This window comes from Acanthopagrus latus, chromosome 1 (assembly GCF_904848185.1).
Source record: "Acanthopagrus latus isolate v.2019 chromosome 1, fAcaLat1.1, whole genome shotgun sequence".
Taxonomy (NCBI): Eukaryota; Metazoa; Chordata; class Actinopteri; order Spariformes; family Sparidae; genus Acanthopagrus; species Acanthopagrus latus.
The window spans coordinates 27959129-27974553 of NC_051039.1; the positions used below are offsets into that span (position 1 = coordinate 27959129).

A 15425-nucleotide genomic window follows, 5' to 3' on the forward strand; every position below is an offset into this window, starting at 1 on the left:
AAAAGTTTCAACATTTTGACGCTGTTTGTCGAAATTTAAATCTAAAACAAAAATGGCCCTCAGTAGAGCGCATACCTCCACCAACAGTTCCCTTCTTCTACCAGTCACTTATATATGCCGGATTTTTTTCTAATTAATGTCCATGCATTATTCCCCTATAAACAGAAATCTTGCCATGTTAAAGAACGTGGGAAAAAAATCCCGCATTTGTCCCTTTATCCAGATCCACACTAACGGATCTGGATAATGGGGTCTGTTCCGGGCAGAGACCCATCCTCCATTCAAGTGTGATGGAAAATTTAGTTTAGTAGTTTCTGTTTGATCCATCTGATCACATGACATTCATCCCATTGTCCATAAGCTTTACTTTGATAAAACACACAGCTGTTCTTGCATTTAAATGTGTAATATATTTTAATTCACTGATATTCCTTTATACATTTGATAAAACATTTAAATATAAAATCATCCATCAAAAAAATACTATATTTGTTCTAAATTGGGAGTTTTGAAAGATATCATGGTTTCAGATATATGGAGAGTAAAGTCAAGTCCCTGAGTTTAGAGGATAAGATGAGGGTGAAGCCTCCACAGCAGGTTAATAGTTTGTTTCAGCGCGCTGCTGTTCGTGTTGGCATGCTGTACATCTTCTTTGACTTTGATTTTTTTTGTTTCTTTGCCTCCGCAGATAGCTGCTCTGCAGAAAGGAGGAGACAGTTTCCCACTCACAGCTGCCTCAGGCAAAGTGCTCGGAAAGGTGCAGTAAAGGACAGACACACACAGAAAAGAAAGAAATACTCTCTACGGAGGTGTTGTTTTATTGCTGCAGACTTCAAAGAACACCCACCCAACTAAAAATCAAACTCAACAAAATGTGTTTGATGATAACTAGAGAGAGAGAGAGAAAAGAAAAGATACTGGAGACGTTTGTCTTTGTGTCCAGGCACTGCGAAGCTCCGACAAGAGCTCTAAGCCCGTGTACGTGTCCGTCGGCCACAAGATCAGCGTGGACACAGCTGTACGCCTCACACACTCCTGCTGCCGCTACCGGGTGCCAGAGCCCATCAGACAGGTACACACACAAACACACCCTCTCACACACACTGCCAGCAAACAGTGAATTCAACAATCAGGGTCGTTACAGGAAAGCCCGTCCTGAAGAAAAGGCTGAGCAAGTAGCAAATGTTGAACTCTTGTGTTGTGTTGGAAACACTGACTGTAAAAGTTGGAAAGTGAGCATTGCTCATGACTTGTGTAACAGTCCTGTGCTGTGAGGGAGGAGGTGTGAGCATCATGTGGTGCTTTTCAGCTGCAGACTTGTAAAAATGGAGGGAACAATATGCACAGCCAAGTAAGGAATGCTATGATTTGTGGGTGGTTTATTTTTTTTATCACAGCAGAAATACAGAAAACCACGGTTCTATGGAGATATTGCTTTTGTTTCAAAACAGTTTGATAACAATACTCGTTAAAACACTTGCTCTCATAGTGCTGTGCGTGTGTTTTCACTTTTTTTGTTGCCATCAAGACAGTCCTTATTATTTCCAAATCTATAATTCAGACGAGTGATCCAAAACCCGAATAAATAAACCAACTGAAGACCTACATAAGTGAGATGTTAGGCAGCTGTCTCCATCGCCCTCATCAAAACAAAGAGGGGATATCTTGAGGAAGAATATGTTCATCTGTCCAGTGGAGACGATCGATGACGAGCTGTGGGATCATTGTTTTGTGGCTTTTCACAGGAACACGGGTGTCTGTAGAATATTGATTCCTTGTGTAACATGTAACAGTTCCTTGGGTTCAGGCTGCAACAGGATTTCATGACCAATGCCACAAATAGGTTTTCTCTGCCAAATGATCATCATTTTAGCCCCTATCTTGGCTAAAATCCTGAAACTTATGTCGTAAGTAGTTTTACCATCCACAGTGAAAATGAGCTCATCAATATTCGGACAAGTCAAACTAAATTTGAAATGTATGTTTTGTTCACTATAGCAGTACGGTGCCCTGCATGTCCAGTCTGCTGAGTGCTTTGGTGATACAACTCCAGCATGTCTGTAGTCGTCTCACACCAGCAGCTGAGGGTCTTCACACAGCTTACTGTCCAGTTGAACATCGTCTGTAGGACCCAGAGTTCATTACGATGGACTGTATTCTTTCATCACCTCTTCTTGATTCTGTTATATTTAGACATGTCCAGTTTCTGTTGTCTGACTTTATATCAAGTCATTCTTTAATTCTGGCAGGGTACAGCTCTGTGATGATGCAGCCGTGATAGCTGTTCATATTTAGTTCATCTTATCATTGATGTTATATGTTATTATTTTATTATTATTTATTGTTGAAGTCCTTAAAACAATACCTACAATAGATTGTTAGGTTTCTGTTTGCTCACTCTGAAGACTTTGATCTCTGCACTAGTACTTATTTTTACTTTAAGGTGACACGTCGGTTCTGTTAATGACCAAATTTCACAAATGCATGTGTGCTCATCACGTTAAAAGGAGCCATTTATGACAGGTTTGTGCAATTTAAAAGAGAACTCCACTGATTTAGCGTTGTACTATTTCACCATTATCAAACTCGTAAAGTAACGTTTTAAAAAAAAGGATCACACTGGTGCCACAGAGCCAGAGGTATGAGGCTCAGTGGAGACGAGCCAGGCCTGGACGGCACTGATCACTGACAGTCACCGCACAGTGCACTCCGGTTAAATTTGTGTCAGACTCGATCCCGTCTTGCTGACATCTTGCTCACATTGGCGATGATAATATAATGAGAGGTAGCTGGCCACTGTTTTTAGTGCCAGGTGCTGCAGTTGTTTCTTAGTGACTTTTCCATTTTTGCTGAATTGGAGAGATTTGGACTTTATCAAGATCTTGTCTGATGTTGAAGGTTTTTTCTTTTTTGATATTTTTTTTGGCCTTTTCTGGCTTTATTATTGATAGGACAGCTGAAGAATGTGACAGGAAGTAGAATAGGGTAAGAGAGGGGGAGTGACACGCAGCAAAGAGACCCGGGCTGGGAGTCGATCCCGGGTCCACTGCAGAGCCTCGGCACATGGGTCACGCGCGCTACCAACCAAGCTAAGTGGCGCCCGTTGAAGGTTTTTTCTATTAAAAAAATGATGTTATATGGCTGATGGTGATGTTAGTAGTCAGAGAGACTGAATTCATACAAATTAAAACTTGTTCAAGTATTTGGCAACACAAAGACTCCTAGGAAGTGGGATGTGTTGATTCTGTGTATATGTGAAGCCCTGACAGTCGAAGAACTTTCTTTAACCTGATAATCTGATTTGAGCTGATATGTCATACATACTACTCAAAATGATTCTGTCCCTGCCCCCTGCTGCTGCTGTCTGATCTCGTCCAGTTTCCAGTGGAGGGAATGCGTAATCGTCACAGTACAACACCAAGTCAGTTGAACCTCAGGGATATCAACCTGTGTGATAAAAATCTGTGTGATGTGAAGCAGTTTCACCTGCTTTACTGGAATCAGGTGTTGTGGAGAGGCAAAGACAACTCCTAAAAAGGGAATGTTTTGCATGTGGTGGCAATAGACAGTTGCTCTCCTCTTATCCTTCCTGACTGATCCCTCTCTAGTTCTGTGTTCTGCTGGTGTCCTTGTCACTACTGCTAGCAGGAGGCTGTACCTGCAGCCCAGTCAGGTTGAATAGGTAGTCCAGCTCCTCCAGGATGGCACATCCATATTTAAAGCAATTGGAAACTGCGTACCAACTGATATTTGGATCTGATAACATTTGAATACATCGGATCTCAGTAACACACCCAAACTTAAGTGATTTGGGTGTCTTGTGTTAGTATCAGCTAATGTATCCTCAAGCTGCTAGCCTCGAGTTCTGGTCAGCTCTATTCTGTCTAACTCCACATCTGGAGATCTGTTTCAATGTCAACTTGTAGTCTTCTGACCCAGCTGATGCTGACTCAGGTGATGTCACTTGAGGTTCATTATAAACTCCCGCTGACAGACATTAAAGGCTTTATACAGCTTTGATCACACGCTTAATGTTGTAGTTCTTCCCATGAATGCTAAACAGATTGGTACACTTTTAAGAGACTCTACCATCCAACTTTGAACACAAGCCTGACATCAACAGTGAGAGAGGTTTTTAGGAGAAGAGTTAACAATGTTCTTGTATCGGGTTCATTATGCTCCAATTGATTCATGTTTTTTTCCCTCTCTTTTCTGACAGAGTTTGAGACAATATTATACACTGAAATGAGCTGAAGTTCACTCTAAATGTTTAGCTATCACTTTGATGCATTTGCCATTTATACTATGAATACTATACCCTGCCCCAGGAGCATGCTGGGATAAATAAGTGGGGACAGAAAATAACTGTGCTACCATTTTTCAATTTACCAACACACGAGTCGTGCTAAATGAGTAATATTTTGACAGTCTTAAAAGTTTAGGCTCAAAAACTTCATCAGACGTCATGTTGGAGAAGGAGAAATAATCCTTTACTGTACCTGAACTGATCCTCGTCCTGCCTCAGGCTCTTTTTCTTCCTGCCACCAGGCTGTGCTGTGCTTCTGCTGCCCAGTGTTCTTGCACTTCCACTGCACAGAAAACATACATTCATACACACTCAGACACACACATACACATCTCGAAATCAGTTTTTCTCTAGGGGAGCTGCAGCAGCAGTGGCTAACTCGCCCCCCCCCGCGTGTGTTTATTTCATCAAAGTGGGTGTGATGTGTTAAGCTGGTGGAGGAGGAGGATCGCAGCAGGCTCTGGACACCAGAGAGAACCGGGGACGCTGTCACCTTCCTCTGTCCCATCACTGGAACCTTTCCTCCCTATCCAACTCTTTCCTCTGTCTGCCTGACTTCCACATTCCCCGTCTGTCCCTCCATCTCCCACTTTTTCCCTGGGCTCTCTCTCTCTCTCTCTCTCTCTCTCTCTGACAGATATTTTCTATTCTCTCTATTGCTGACATCACAGAAAAGAACCCTCACAGATCTCCTTCTGACAAGTGTCATGTTTGGAGTTGAACTCTGTGTTTACGTCGCTCTTTCGTGGGCAGAGCGAGATCCACATCCCTCAGGCCTGTGAAACCTCGGTCGTAACTTGCGCAGAAAAACTCAAAAAGCTTTCGAACTGACGGGAACACTGTCTGAATTATAGAACCGTTGTCTTTTTGAAGTTTGAAGATTCGAGAAGAAGCTGCACCGCCCCTCTGTCCAGACACTCAATATAGTAGACTGAGGGCTATGGTTGAGGGCAAACACACGCGCACGCGCGCACACACACACACACACACACACACACACACACACACACACACACACACACACACACACACACACACACACACACACACACACACACACACACACACACACACACACACACATACATACATACATACATACATACATACATACATACATACATACATACATACATACATACATACATACACACACACACACACATACGCACGCACGCACGCACACACACACACACACACATTGTGCACATCTACTAATTGAGATTGAGCTGGGGTACATATCTAGTTAAGGTTCACTGCTAGGACACGCAGAGCAGGGGTTGGGTTTTTGTCAGTACTGCTCAGCTTTGTTAAATCTAAGAAAATTAACTGGATGATGACATCATCTCAGATTGGATTTTGCGAAAATTAAAATAGGTCATATCATGCCAAATCCTACGGCTGTACTCCAAATACTTTTGAAGTTATGATTTTTTGAAGTTTGGCCCTCTGAGATAAACTTCAGCATTTTTGTGATTCCTTGTATGTCTCGGCCTCACCAGCAGCTCATTTTTCACTGGATTTCACTGGACTGAAATTTGTAGTTGTATCACATCTAGAAGTTATTTGTTCCTGCATAAAGAACTGAGTGCCACAGATCTAATGTAACACTGGTTTTATTTCACGAGTGGATATTTGTGCACTGTTGATGTCTGCATCGTACAGAGAAAGGGTTTTTTTTTCTGTGTGATACCTTTTGAGCCTGTTTTCATTGGGTTCTGGCAGTTTGCACATTACAGCTTGTGACATATAGGTGATGTCGGCTCAGAGAGTTTGAAATTGGGACGTAATTTATGTGTCGTGAACTAAGTTACTAAGATTAACAGGATGACATCACCTATTTGCAACATGTGACATTGAGCAGGCGATTACAAGCTGTAACGTGCACATCTCCAAAACCCAACGAAAAACTGTACTGATACGTTTCAGAGAGGAAACCCTGAAGTCAACACAGTACAAACCTGAGACATGAACTTAGAGGCCTTAGGTGAGTTGGCATCGAATTAACCCAAATACAAAAATTAACTTCATTTTGCTATTTTAAGTATTTTAATTGCCTTCATGAGCTGTGTTTCACTGTCACTACTGCAGCTGCTACGTTGGTCCAGTTTACTAATCAGCAGCCAAACTACAACTCTATGAAACACGAATAAAGACAAATCCAAGACTTTCTTTAAAATTGTGAGATAGGGCTTTTTCATTTTCAGTTCCTCTGGGATGGATAGAATGCACGGATCTGTCACATTAAGGTGGCTGGTGTGAGTGAATACAATTTGATGCTGCTCCTAAACATGTATTGTTCTTCAAAAGGGAGGTTATGATTCTATCTGCATTGTTTTGCTCTAGTGGGCTGTTGCAGATTGTGTGATCTTGAATTATAGTTAAGCAGTTATGGTTGGCTTAAAATTTAGAGTGATGCACAGCTGTTGAGTTTGATGTTAGATTAGGCTTGAATTAATTAACTGTTGGGCCTTGGTGTACCATTCTCATTTTAGACGGTGTTGTATTTGTTAATTAGTTTCTCATGAAATCAATTTACAATGTATATTCAATACTTCATAGATCATGATTGATTGATTGTTTTGGTCTGTTCATATTGAACAATCAGAATGTAAGAAAGCTGCCAATCCTCACATCTGTGGTAAATGTGATAATACATGATCAATATTGTTTCATCATTCAGCGTTCTGGTGATCAGCTGATCAATTAATTGACAGTGTTTCAGCTCTGCTTTTGTCCATAAAATTACACCTCAATATTACACCCTAAAAAATATTCTAAAATGTTAGTTAAACATGTTTTTTTTGACAGTACAGGTGATTATTTGGTTCAGTACAGGGTGTCAGATGTTGAATATCTAACCCTCAGTCATGACGTAGAAGTAAAATGATGTCTTCACAGCGTGACAGCAGCTGGATGTTCTTCTAAAACAGAAAGTACAAATTAACCCCTCTCTGTCTCTTCTTCCATTTCCCCCCCGGCCCTCTCTTCTTTATCTAATACTCTCCCTTCACATCCTGACTGAAATAAACTCCGCCTTCCACAGCTTGAGAGATTCAGAGAGCGACAGATGAAAGAAAAAGATGACATCATGGTTGGATTCTGCAGTCAGGGCTCATGTGTGAAAGCACTGCAGCAGAATCTTATATACCACAGGCTCAAACTAATTCACGCCCCATCTCGGCCGTGCTCCCTCACACCATTAAATTCTCACACTCCTTTTGTGTCCCGCATTTCCCCTTGATGAAGCCTCAGAAAAACTATGCTATGGGAGGCGGAAGGCGAGCAGACACCTGCTTTCCTACTCTGTGGTCGGTGTCACAGTCAGAGAGTGATGAGCAAAGGTCAGAGAGAGGAAGCTGACACAGGAGAGAGATGTTGCATAAGTCGCCCATCCGTCCCTGTTGAAGCATTTATTGTGTTTGTGTCATTATCTCTGTTGATAGAAAATGTTGCAAATATCTTACCCTCAGTTTCTCAAGGTGCTGCTGTTGGCTGAGCCTGCTAGTCTCTTCCTGCATGGCTCTGTTGAGGTTGCTGCCTTTACTGTAACGCTGCTTTTAAAGCTCCATGATTTTATACATACTCCCTTGGAAGCATCCTCAGAAGCACTGTAAAAAATATCAAACATGCAAAAACATTCAGGTAGTCAGACATCTCAACATACACAAAGAGTGAAGTTTGCAATAATGAATTAAGGATGAATCACTTTTGAGTTGAGTTTCAATCAAAACATTTTTTTATTGGAAGTTTCTTCTGAATCAAAACCCACAAACATCACAAGCGTTCCCTCAGTACTGTAAGCATATATGCTGGATGAATGACCCAATCAGATCACGTGAAACCTTCCTTTAAACAACATTTTTAGCACTCTTTTACGTAACAAGCATTTTTCAAGGAAAGATGACAAACCTGTGCTGCACTCTGCCTCTCTCATGCAACAATGTGATAGTTGACTGAATGCCTTTGGGTTTATTTATTTGTATTTTTTTTCATCATTTGTCAGGAAAAGCAAGGCATTTGAAGATGCAGCATTAAACTGTGAGAAACAGATGGACACAATGATGTTTTCTGACATTTTACATGCTAAAGGATTTATTGATTAATTGAGAAAATTGAAGGTGAAACTATCTGTCCACAGACAAACAGACATATAAAACTTCTTCTGTGATAGTTTCTGCTGCATTAGGGTCTCCTGGACCACATTTTGTCATGATGACACACACAGACTCACAAGGCTAAAACAAATACCAGCCCTGCTGTCGCAGCTGGTTTATATAAGAGCAGCAAGTCTTTAAACTTTTTTTTCAAGTGCTGCTTCCCTCCGACTCATCTTTCACACATTCAGGTGTGAAGACATTTTTTTTTTGTTCTTATTAGATACATTCCTGAAGAAATCAAAAACTGAATTCAAACTCAACACCAGCAACAGTCTCAGAGCTCTGTTTTAGTACGGACCAAAGTCCATACTATCCCCAGGAAACCTTTAAGACATGAGTGGAAAACAACAGACTTACTGGATATAAAGCTTTACCAAGAGAGTCGCTCTTTCACTTTTCCCTCCTTTATGTTCAAATTTGAAACATGCAGCCCAGCAGTCAGAAGCTCCCTCCTCTGACCACCCTGCTCAGACCTGCTGTACACAGATACACCGAACATGTCCGTTCATAGACACGCATAATAGCCTGTACACATTCCCACATACTGTGTACACACACGCATACACACGTCTCCTGCTCTTCCTTGCTTCCCTCAGTTAGTCAGTCAGTCAGTCAGTTAAAAGCTCTAATGGACAGCAGAAGTGAAACCTAATTCTCTCTCAGCTAATGTGCCCTGACAAACACACTGCTGCTCTGTCAGCCCGGCTCACTTGGAATAAGCGGGCTTGTCTGTTGGCTCTTTAGGGACCCGGTACAAAAAGTAATAGTAAAGCAAAGAATGGTTAGAATGGACTGCAGTTTAAAACCTATCAATCTAGCAGCTTCAGGTGCCTCTTCCTTTCTGAGAGGCCAAAATAAAGAAGAAATATCTTGTGCATTCTCAGTACAGTTACAACAAGTGTTTAATGGCCTAAGCAGGAGAAAAGTTGCTTTTGTCCAAAAAATATGAGAAAATAAGTATCGCCTAAAATTTCCTGAAACAGGGGGGAGAGAGGGGTATGAATGCAACTGAGGCCACCGGCAGAAATTAAAACATTAAATACCCAAGCATGTGTTTTAACTGCTGTGCTGCCAAGATGCTTCCTTCTAGCATTTCATGCAGCATATCAAACTGCGCTTTCTATGTCAGAAAATAGATTTGAAAGTGATTCTACAGCTCCAGCATCACATTATGAAACAATAACACTATTGTTCCTCCTACAAATGAAATATTGAATTTATGCTCTGTATAACACGCCCTTTGCTCAGTTCCATACACTCAGAGGTTTTGCTGCGATGGCCTCACCTAGTGTGATGTGACTGTGTCAGTCAGTGTCAGCACACTTTAGATAGATCTTGCTGTGTCAGAGACATTCTTGCCATCCAGTTTGCTGGCTTTACAACACCTCTTTTGATTGGTGCCACTGTTCCAGCATGTTCTAACATATCAAAGATGAATATTTCAGTGGTTTCTATCTCAAAAGTAAAAACAAGACAGCTTACCAAAAAAACATTTACATCATTTCCTGTTTTGTGGTTCCATCCCACTACCTCTGTCATGTTGCTTAAAGAAGTGTTTTCAAACCTTCAAATCTTTCAAAAAGATTGAATAAAAGTCTGAATAATGACATTTCTATACAGTAGAAAGACAGTGGAATTGGCGCTACATGACCAGAGAACAAGGGCTGTGGTGTTCCCTTTGATCGAAAGCTCAAAAACTCTTACATCAGCACGAAAACCCTCCAGATGACACACTTTGCATCATTTGGCTCGTGGTGCAGGTGTAATGAAGAGAAGTTAAATACTGTTCAGTTGCATCAACTACCAAGTCTTAGTTGTAGTGATATAAAGCCGGTTCAGCACTGGCAAAGTCCCTGTTTAATAATGATTTCTGCAAGACAACTGATTAAAGAGAATCTTGAGGTAAAAATGTCTTCAACTTGAACACATCTGACCTCTCGTTCGGGAGGCTTTGTCGGTTTAGTGGACAGATGAAGCCTCTCGGATGAAAAATCCTCTAGACTAAAATAGTAAACCGAGTTGCAGCAAACAGCCCGGATGACTGATCAGCTTCACTGACAAGTCTGACGCAAGTCTCTGTACATCGTTGTGTCATGTGTATCACCCTGCACTACATGTGGTCTCCCCATTCATTATCTCCATTCCAAAATCCATTACCCTCCTCTTCCTCCTCCTCCTCCTGCACACACACTGATGGGAAAACATCCACTAGTAATGGGACTCTGAGGAGCTGCCTGAGATGTACAGTAACAGCCTATTTCCAGACCTCTCCTCTCTGTCTGAGTGCTCTGCACTGAGAGGAAGTCACTAATTATTTGCCCTGCCCTTCCACAGCCGTCACCTGTACACAGCTGGCTCTCTGTGCCTCACATGTTCCTTTCGGTTCTGTTAAATTATTTCATATGAGACTGTTAAAAGTTAAACATTTTATTCTAGTTTTCTAGCACTCTGCTTCCTGGAAGTATCAGCAGGGCTTTGGCTTGTGTTTCTGTGTGGCTGATGTTCATCGATGGCAGCATTAAAACAATCTTCCTGCACAGCCCCCCCCTCGCTTAGAACATCTTTCTTCACATTACTGTACGATTCTTTAGATAATGTGTACACTTTCTCTGCTAAGAAGAAACTGTACATATCCCACCCCCCAATCCCCCGGAAATGTAAAAGCTCCACAGCTGCACTCCCAGATTGCAAAAACAGATGGAATTTCAGTGTGAGTGATAGGCGATGGGGAGCCGGCATGCACAGAATAAAAGAGATTGGGGAATGCATTTTGCATGTGGGTATACAGGGAAAAGAGGAGGCATTCAGTGTGTTTGTGCGTTTCAGAGAGAGCTGTTGGTGATTTGTGTTTTGTGAAGATTTGGATACATTTCTGTTTAAGAAGCAAGGATCTTTGGTTTTATTGTTTTGTTTGTTTGATTTTAGCACAGCAGTCTGCAGATGCAAAGGCTGCATTGTGCAGCCCAGCAGGCCGTCACAAAATGTATTCTGTGTGTGTGTGTGCGTGCGTGTGCGTGTGTGTGTGCGTGTGTGCGTGCGTGCGTGTTCCCTCTGATATGTCACCACAGCCAGTATGTGTGTATCTTGGGTGTGGCTTGCTTTTGATGAGTCCCTGCTTTTTCAACTTTCTCTCACCTCCTTGTTCTCCCCAACTTTGCGAGTCCTCACTGTACGGAGTCTCTCTTCTCGCCGCCTTCTCTCATCCATCCATCTATCCCCCCCCACCCACTGCTCCATCTCCCCTCTCTGAATAATTCAGGCCTGCAGAGCTAGTGTATTTTTGGTTGTTGTCACCTCTGCAGTAACACAAACAAAGCCCATATTAGCGAGTACACACGCACATACGCACTCACACATGCAGCCATGCCAGCATGTACGTCCACACACCGGTCCGCACAAACGTGACTGCAACAAACAGTACGAGACTCGCCACCGAGATGTGCTAACTACGAAGGATTATCCTTACAGGGATTTCACACCATCACTGAGCTCCACCCTGTCGCTGCTCTGCTAACCCAGCAGTGAATAATGATATGTCTCACTTTGCTGCATTTTCCACACTCACACAAAGTTTGACTGTAAAATGTGTGAGAAAAGACACAACTTGGAAACGAGAAATTTTCCAGTGCTTCTTTTTGATCACACAGATTCCCCTTCTCTTCTGTTTTTTTCTTTTTTTGTTCAGGCAGTTACTGGAATAAGTTTGGGGTCATTATATGATACAGGTTTTATTGATTATGCCTGTGTCCCGTCTGCCTGCTCATCCCATTCTTGTGAATACAATATCTCAAGAGGGAATTTCTACAGATTTGGTACAAATCTCCACTTGTTCTCAACGACAAGGAACCCCCCCAAAAATGAGCTAAAAGATGCTAAAACACTGTGTAGAGCTGAATGGATCTATAGAGTTGGGTGTTGATTCTCTGTGAAGCTGTCACTATAAGTGATATCTTTTACATTTTATATAATCAATTGTCTCTATAAAATATTGATCGAGGCAGTGATAGAAATCACTCATTTTCATTTTCATTTGTGAAGCAACAGGACTAAAAGTCTGTAGACTTAAAGCTAAATGCTACTTACTTCACAGTGACAATGTTTACATTCTTATTTTTAGCTGGTATAATGTTTACCATAGTCACTCACGATCAGAGAGGCTGATGTCATTAGTGTTCAGATATTTGGTTATAAAGCATTGGACACACTGGAATCTTTACCTGCTAGAAGCATGAGCAGAAAAGTCAAGAAATTGCCAAGGTCACTGTGATTCATCTTCTTGGTGCAGAATTTCTCGGCAATTCATCCAAGATTTATTGAAATGTTTCAGTCTCTACCGCTTTAAACTGACTAACTGACCAACACTGCCCTGGGCTCTCAAATGTGAAGATTAACTGCTCTACTCTTTTTTATGACTGCGCACACTGAACACCTTCAGGTTTTGAACTTGCCATCAGACAAAACTAGCTTTTGAAGATGCTGCCTTAGGCTCTGGCAAATTGGATTGGGTCATTTTGACAAGTTCCTCCCAATTTGTTGAAAGTTTTACAGACAACTGATGAAAAAATAATCTATGGATAAAAGTAAAAGCTAGGTCTAACCACAGTGATAGCAGTGGTTCACATTTGCTACCTATTTTTCCTTTAAACCAAATCCTCTGTGGAGCACTTGTAACATCACATTGACTTGACACTCATGACAACACAGCAATATGTGTTTAGTGGAGTTTGAAGGAAACAGGCAAGACTTAGAGGAAAAAGTGGGGGAGAGAGAGAAAAAGAGAAGCCTACACAGCCATAAAACAGCCACGCCGGACAACTGACGGGGTAAAACATCCATGAAGATTGACACCGGCGCTCCACCGGTGCCAGCTGTACCAGTCAGCTTGTGGAAGCTCTCTGAACGTGAAGAGAGGATGTGACTGATTTAAAGTGGAGCTCCCCTTCGGGCCCTCAGGCTGTCTAAATGTTAATATATGGCTGTCTGACATTCTGGTGCTGCAGTCACTGGACTCTGGACCTCCACAGAGAGATTTGAGGAAAGTTGGATAGAAACGAAAAAGCTGCCCTGGGGTGAATGTGAGAGAGAGGGGGAGAGAGACAGAGGTGTGCATGACAGGTGTGTGAAGGAAGCACAGAGATCTGGTGAAAAAAATCTAATGATTAGAGTGATAAAAAGGATTTGGTGGAAAAAAGGAGAGGGAAGGTAGATTCCAGGGAGAGGGAGAATTATAAAAATGATTTGGAAAAGGAATGAGGGATACAGAAAAGGCTGAGGGGTTAGAGCCGACTGGCACAGCTGCAGGGCTTAACAGGCTTTGGGGGGCTGGAGGATAAAGACCTGCCCCAGGCCAGTGGACCAAAGCCAGGACTCAGACACCTCTGCATGTGTGTGTGGCCTGAATGAACCAAAAGCCCCTGCAGAGAGCCAGCAATGCACATCTGTTCACCTGTGCATTCCCACCTTGCCCAGGAACCTTGGCCAGAGGAAACCAGTTCTGAATTAATCCCACATCAGGTGGAGGTTTTTCTTTGTTCTGCAGCAGCACAGCTGTCACAGTCTTTCCAGTATACCATGGTTTTTTTCCCTCCGGTTCTCTCTATGTCAGGTGCAGAGTGAAAATTTATGGCGCTTCAAACCAGAGTGAGCAATTTTCTTTATTGCATTTTTTATAAGGTTTGTTCAGGTTCACACTGCCTAATTACGAGCCAACCAGGCGTGTAAATACATTTTACTAGAGATGAGAAGTAACTGGTTTATTGGACAGATTTTTGTCAGCTTGCCAGGTATGAGTCTAAACATTTGTTGTTTTTTTTGTCTTCTCCAGCAGTTGCCTCAGTGACATTCCCTCTTGCTCTAATGGAAAGTTGGACAGTTTAGGAAGTAGGCTTATATTGCTTTCTTGCCAAGAATTGGAATTGAAGATGGATATCCCCTCAAGTCTGTACCTAAATACTAAGCTGGAGCCAGCAGCCTGATAGATTAGCATGGCATACAGAAACAGGGAGAAACAGCTAGCAACAAGTAACTAAATCCCCTGACCAGCTCCTCTAATGCTCAGTAATTAACTCCCCAACCTAACTGGCTGCTGGCTGAATTGAGATTTAGCAGGCAGATATAACAGCTGTATTGATCTTCTCATCCACTGAAACTCTCAGCAATAAAGCCTAAAAGTGAAACTAGTGGCCTTGTCTTTTTATTTTCCAGATATTTAGCAGTATCATGCTAAATTTTGTGAGTATTTGCTAACATTTGTCTCCATAAGCTATGCTCTTAGCAGACCAAGTAAAGCAGTAGCAGCAAAACTCTTAATGGTGCAATATGTAAGAATTTTGATTTAAAAGGGCAAAACATTAAAAAAAAAAAAAAAAGTGACGAAATATCAGTTCTGCCATCATGTCAAAGACATCTATGTGTGGTGGTGTCCACTGCAGTTAGTATGCTAACCTGCTAACTCAGCCCCTCCTGTCTCATAAAGCCACTTTGTTACCTCGAGAGGCCACAGTCAGATATTACAGCACACTGCAGTTTCAGATGGGCGATGAATGCAACATTGCCACATTTTACAAGGTCCTGACCAGGTCAAAAGACAGTCTCTAATTTATAAGAATTGACCTATAAGTTGACCAGCCACCAAAGCTATCAAAACCCTCGCTGCAACTCATAGCCATTGCAAGAGAAGATGCTGTCATGATGTTAGCATGCTTAACATGTGCAAAGTATGGTTTTGGTTTTCAGACTTGACAAAATTGATTTATGTTGTTTTGCTAGCATGGCTAAAAAACTGATCTGATTATTAGGAATGGGTTACTTAAGTGACAAGGTGGAATATTATTGTGGTTTTATTGACACAGATCATAGGATCATCCCCAGGTTTGTGTCCCTCAGTCAGGGAATGACAGATGAGGCGGATGGCCCAGTGTTACTCTTGTTGTTTCTGGTCTTCCTGTGTCGGTCCTCAT

The 15425-nt window shown here is 42.0% G+C and overlaps 1 protein-coding gene across 4 annotated transcripts in view; it reads left to right on the forward strand.

Annotated features, from left to right (window-relative positions):
• Window positions 1-15425, forward strand: part of LOC119023045 (endonuclease V-like) — an 83655-nt gene that overhangs the window by 13270 nt on the left and 54960 nt on the right. For 2 of the 4 annotated variants that reach the window (XR_005076150.1, XM_037104666.1), the window contains exons 6-7: window positions 689-757; window positions 944-1072. Coding sequence is in view for 3 of the 4 variants with exons in the window: in XM_037104666.1 (XP_036960561.1) it covers window positions 689-757; window positions 944-1072 (198 nt within the window). In the remaining variant the exon portion in view is untranslated. Of the gene's footprint in view, window positions 1-688; window positions 758-943; window positions 1073-14290; window positions 14601-15425 lie in introns of those variants that run through there. The other 2 variants (XM_037104677.1, XM_037104685.1) reach the window with 2 other exon arrangements.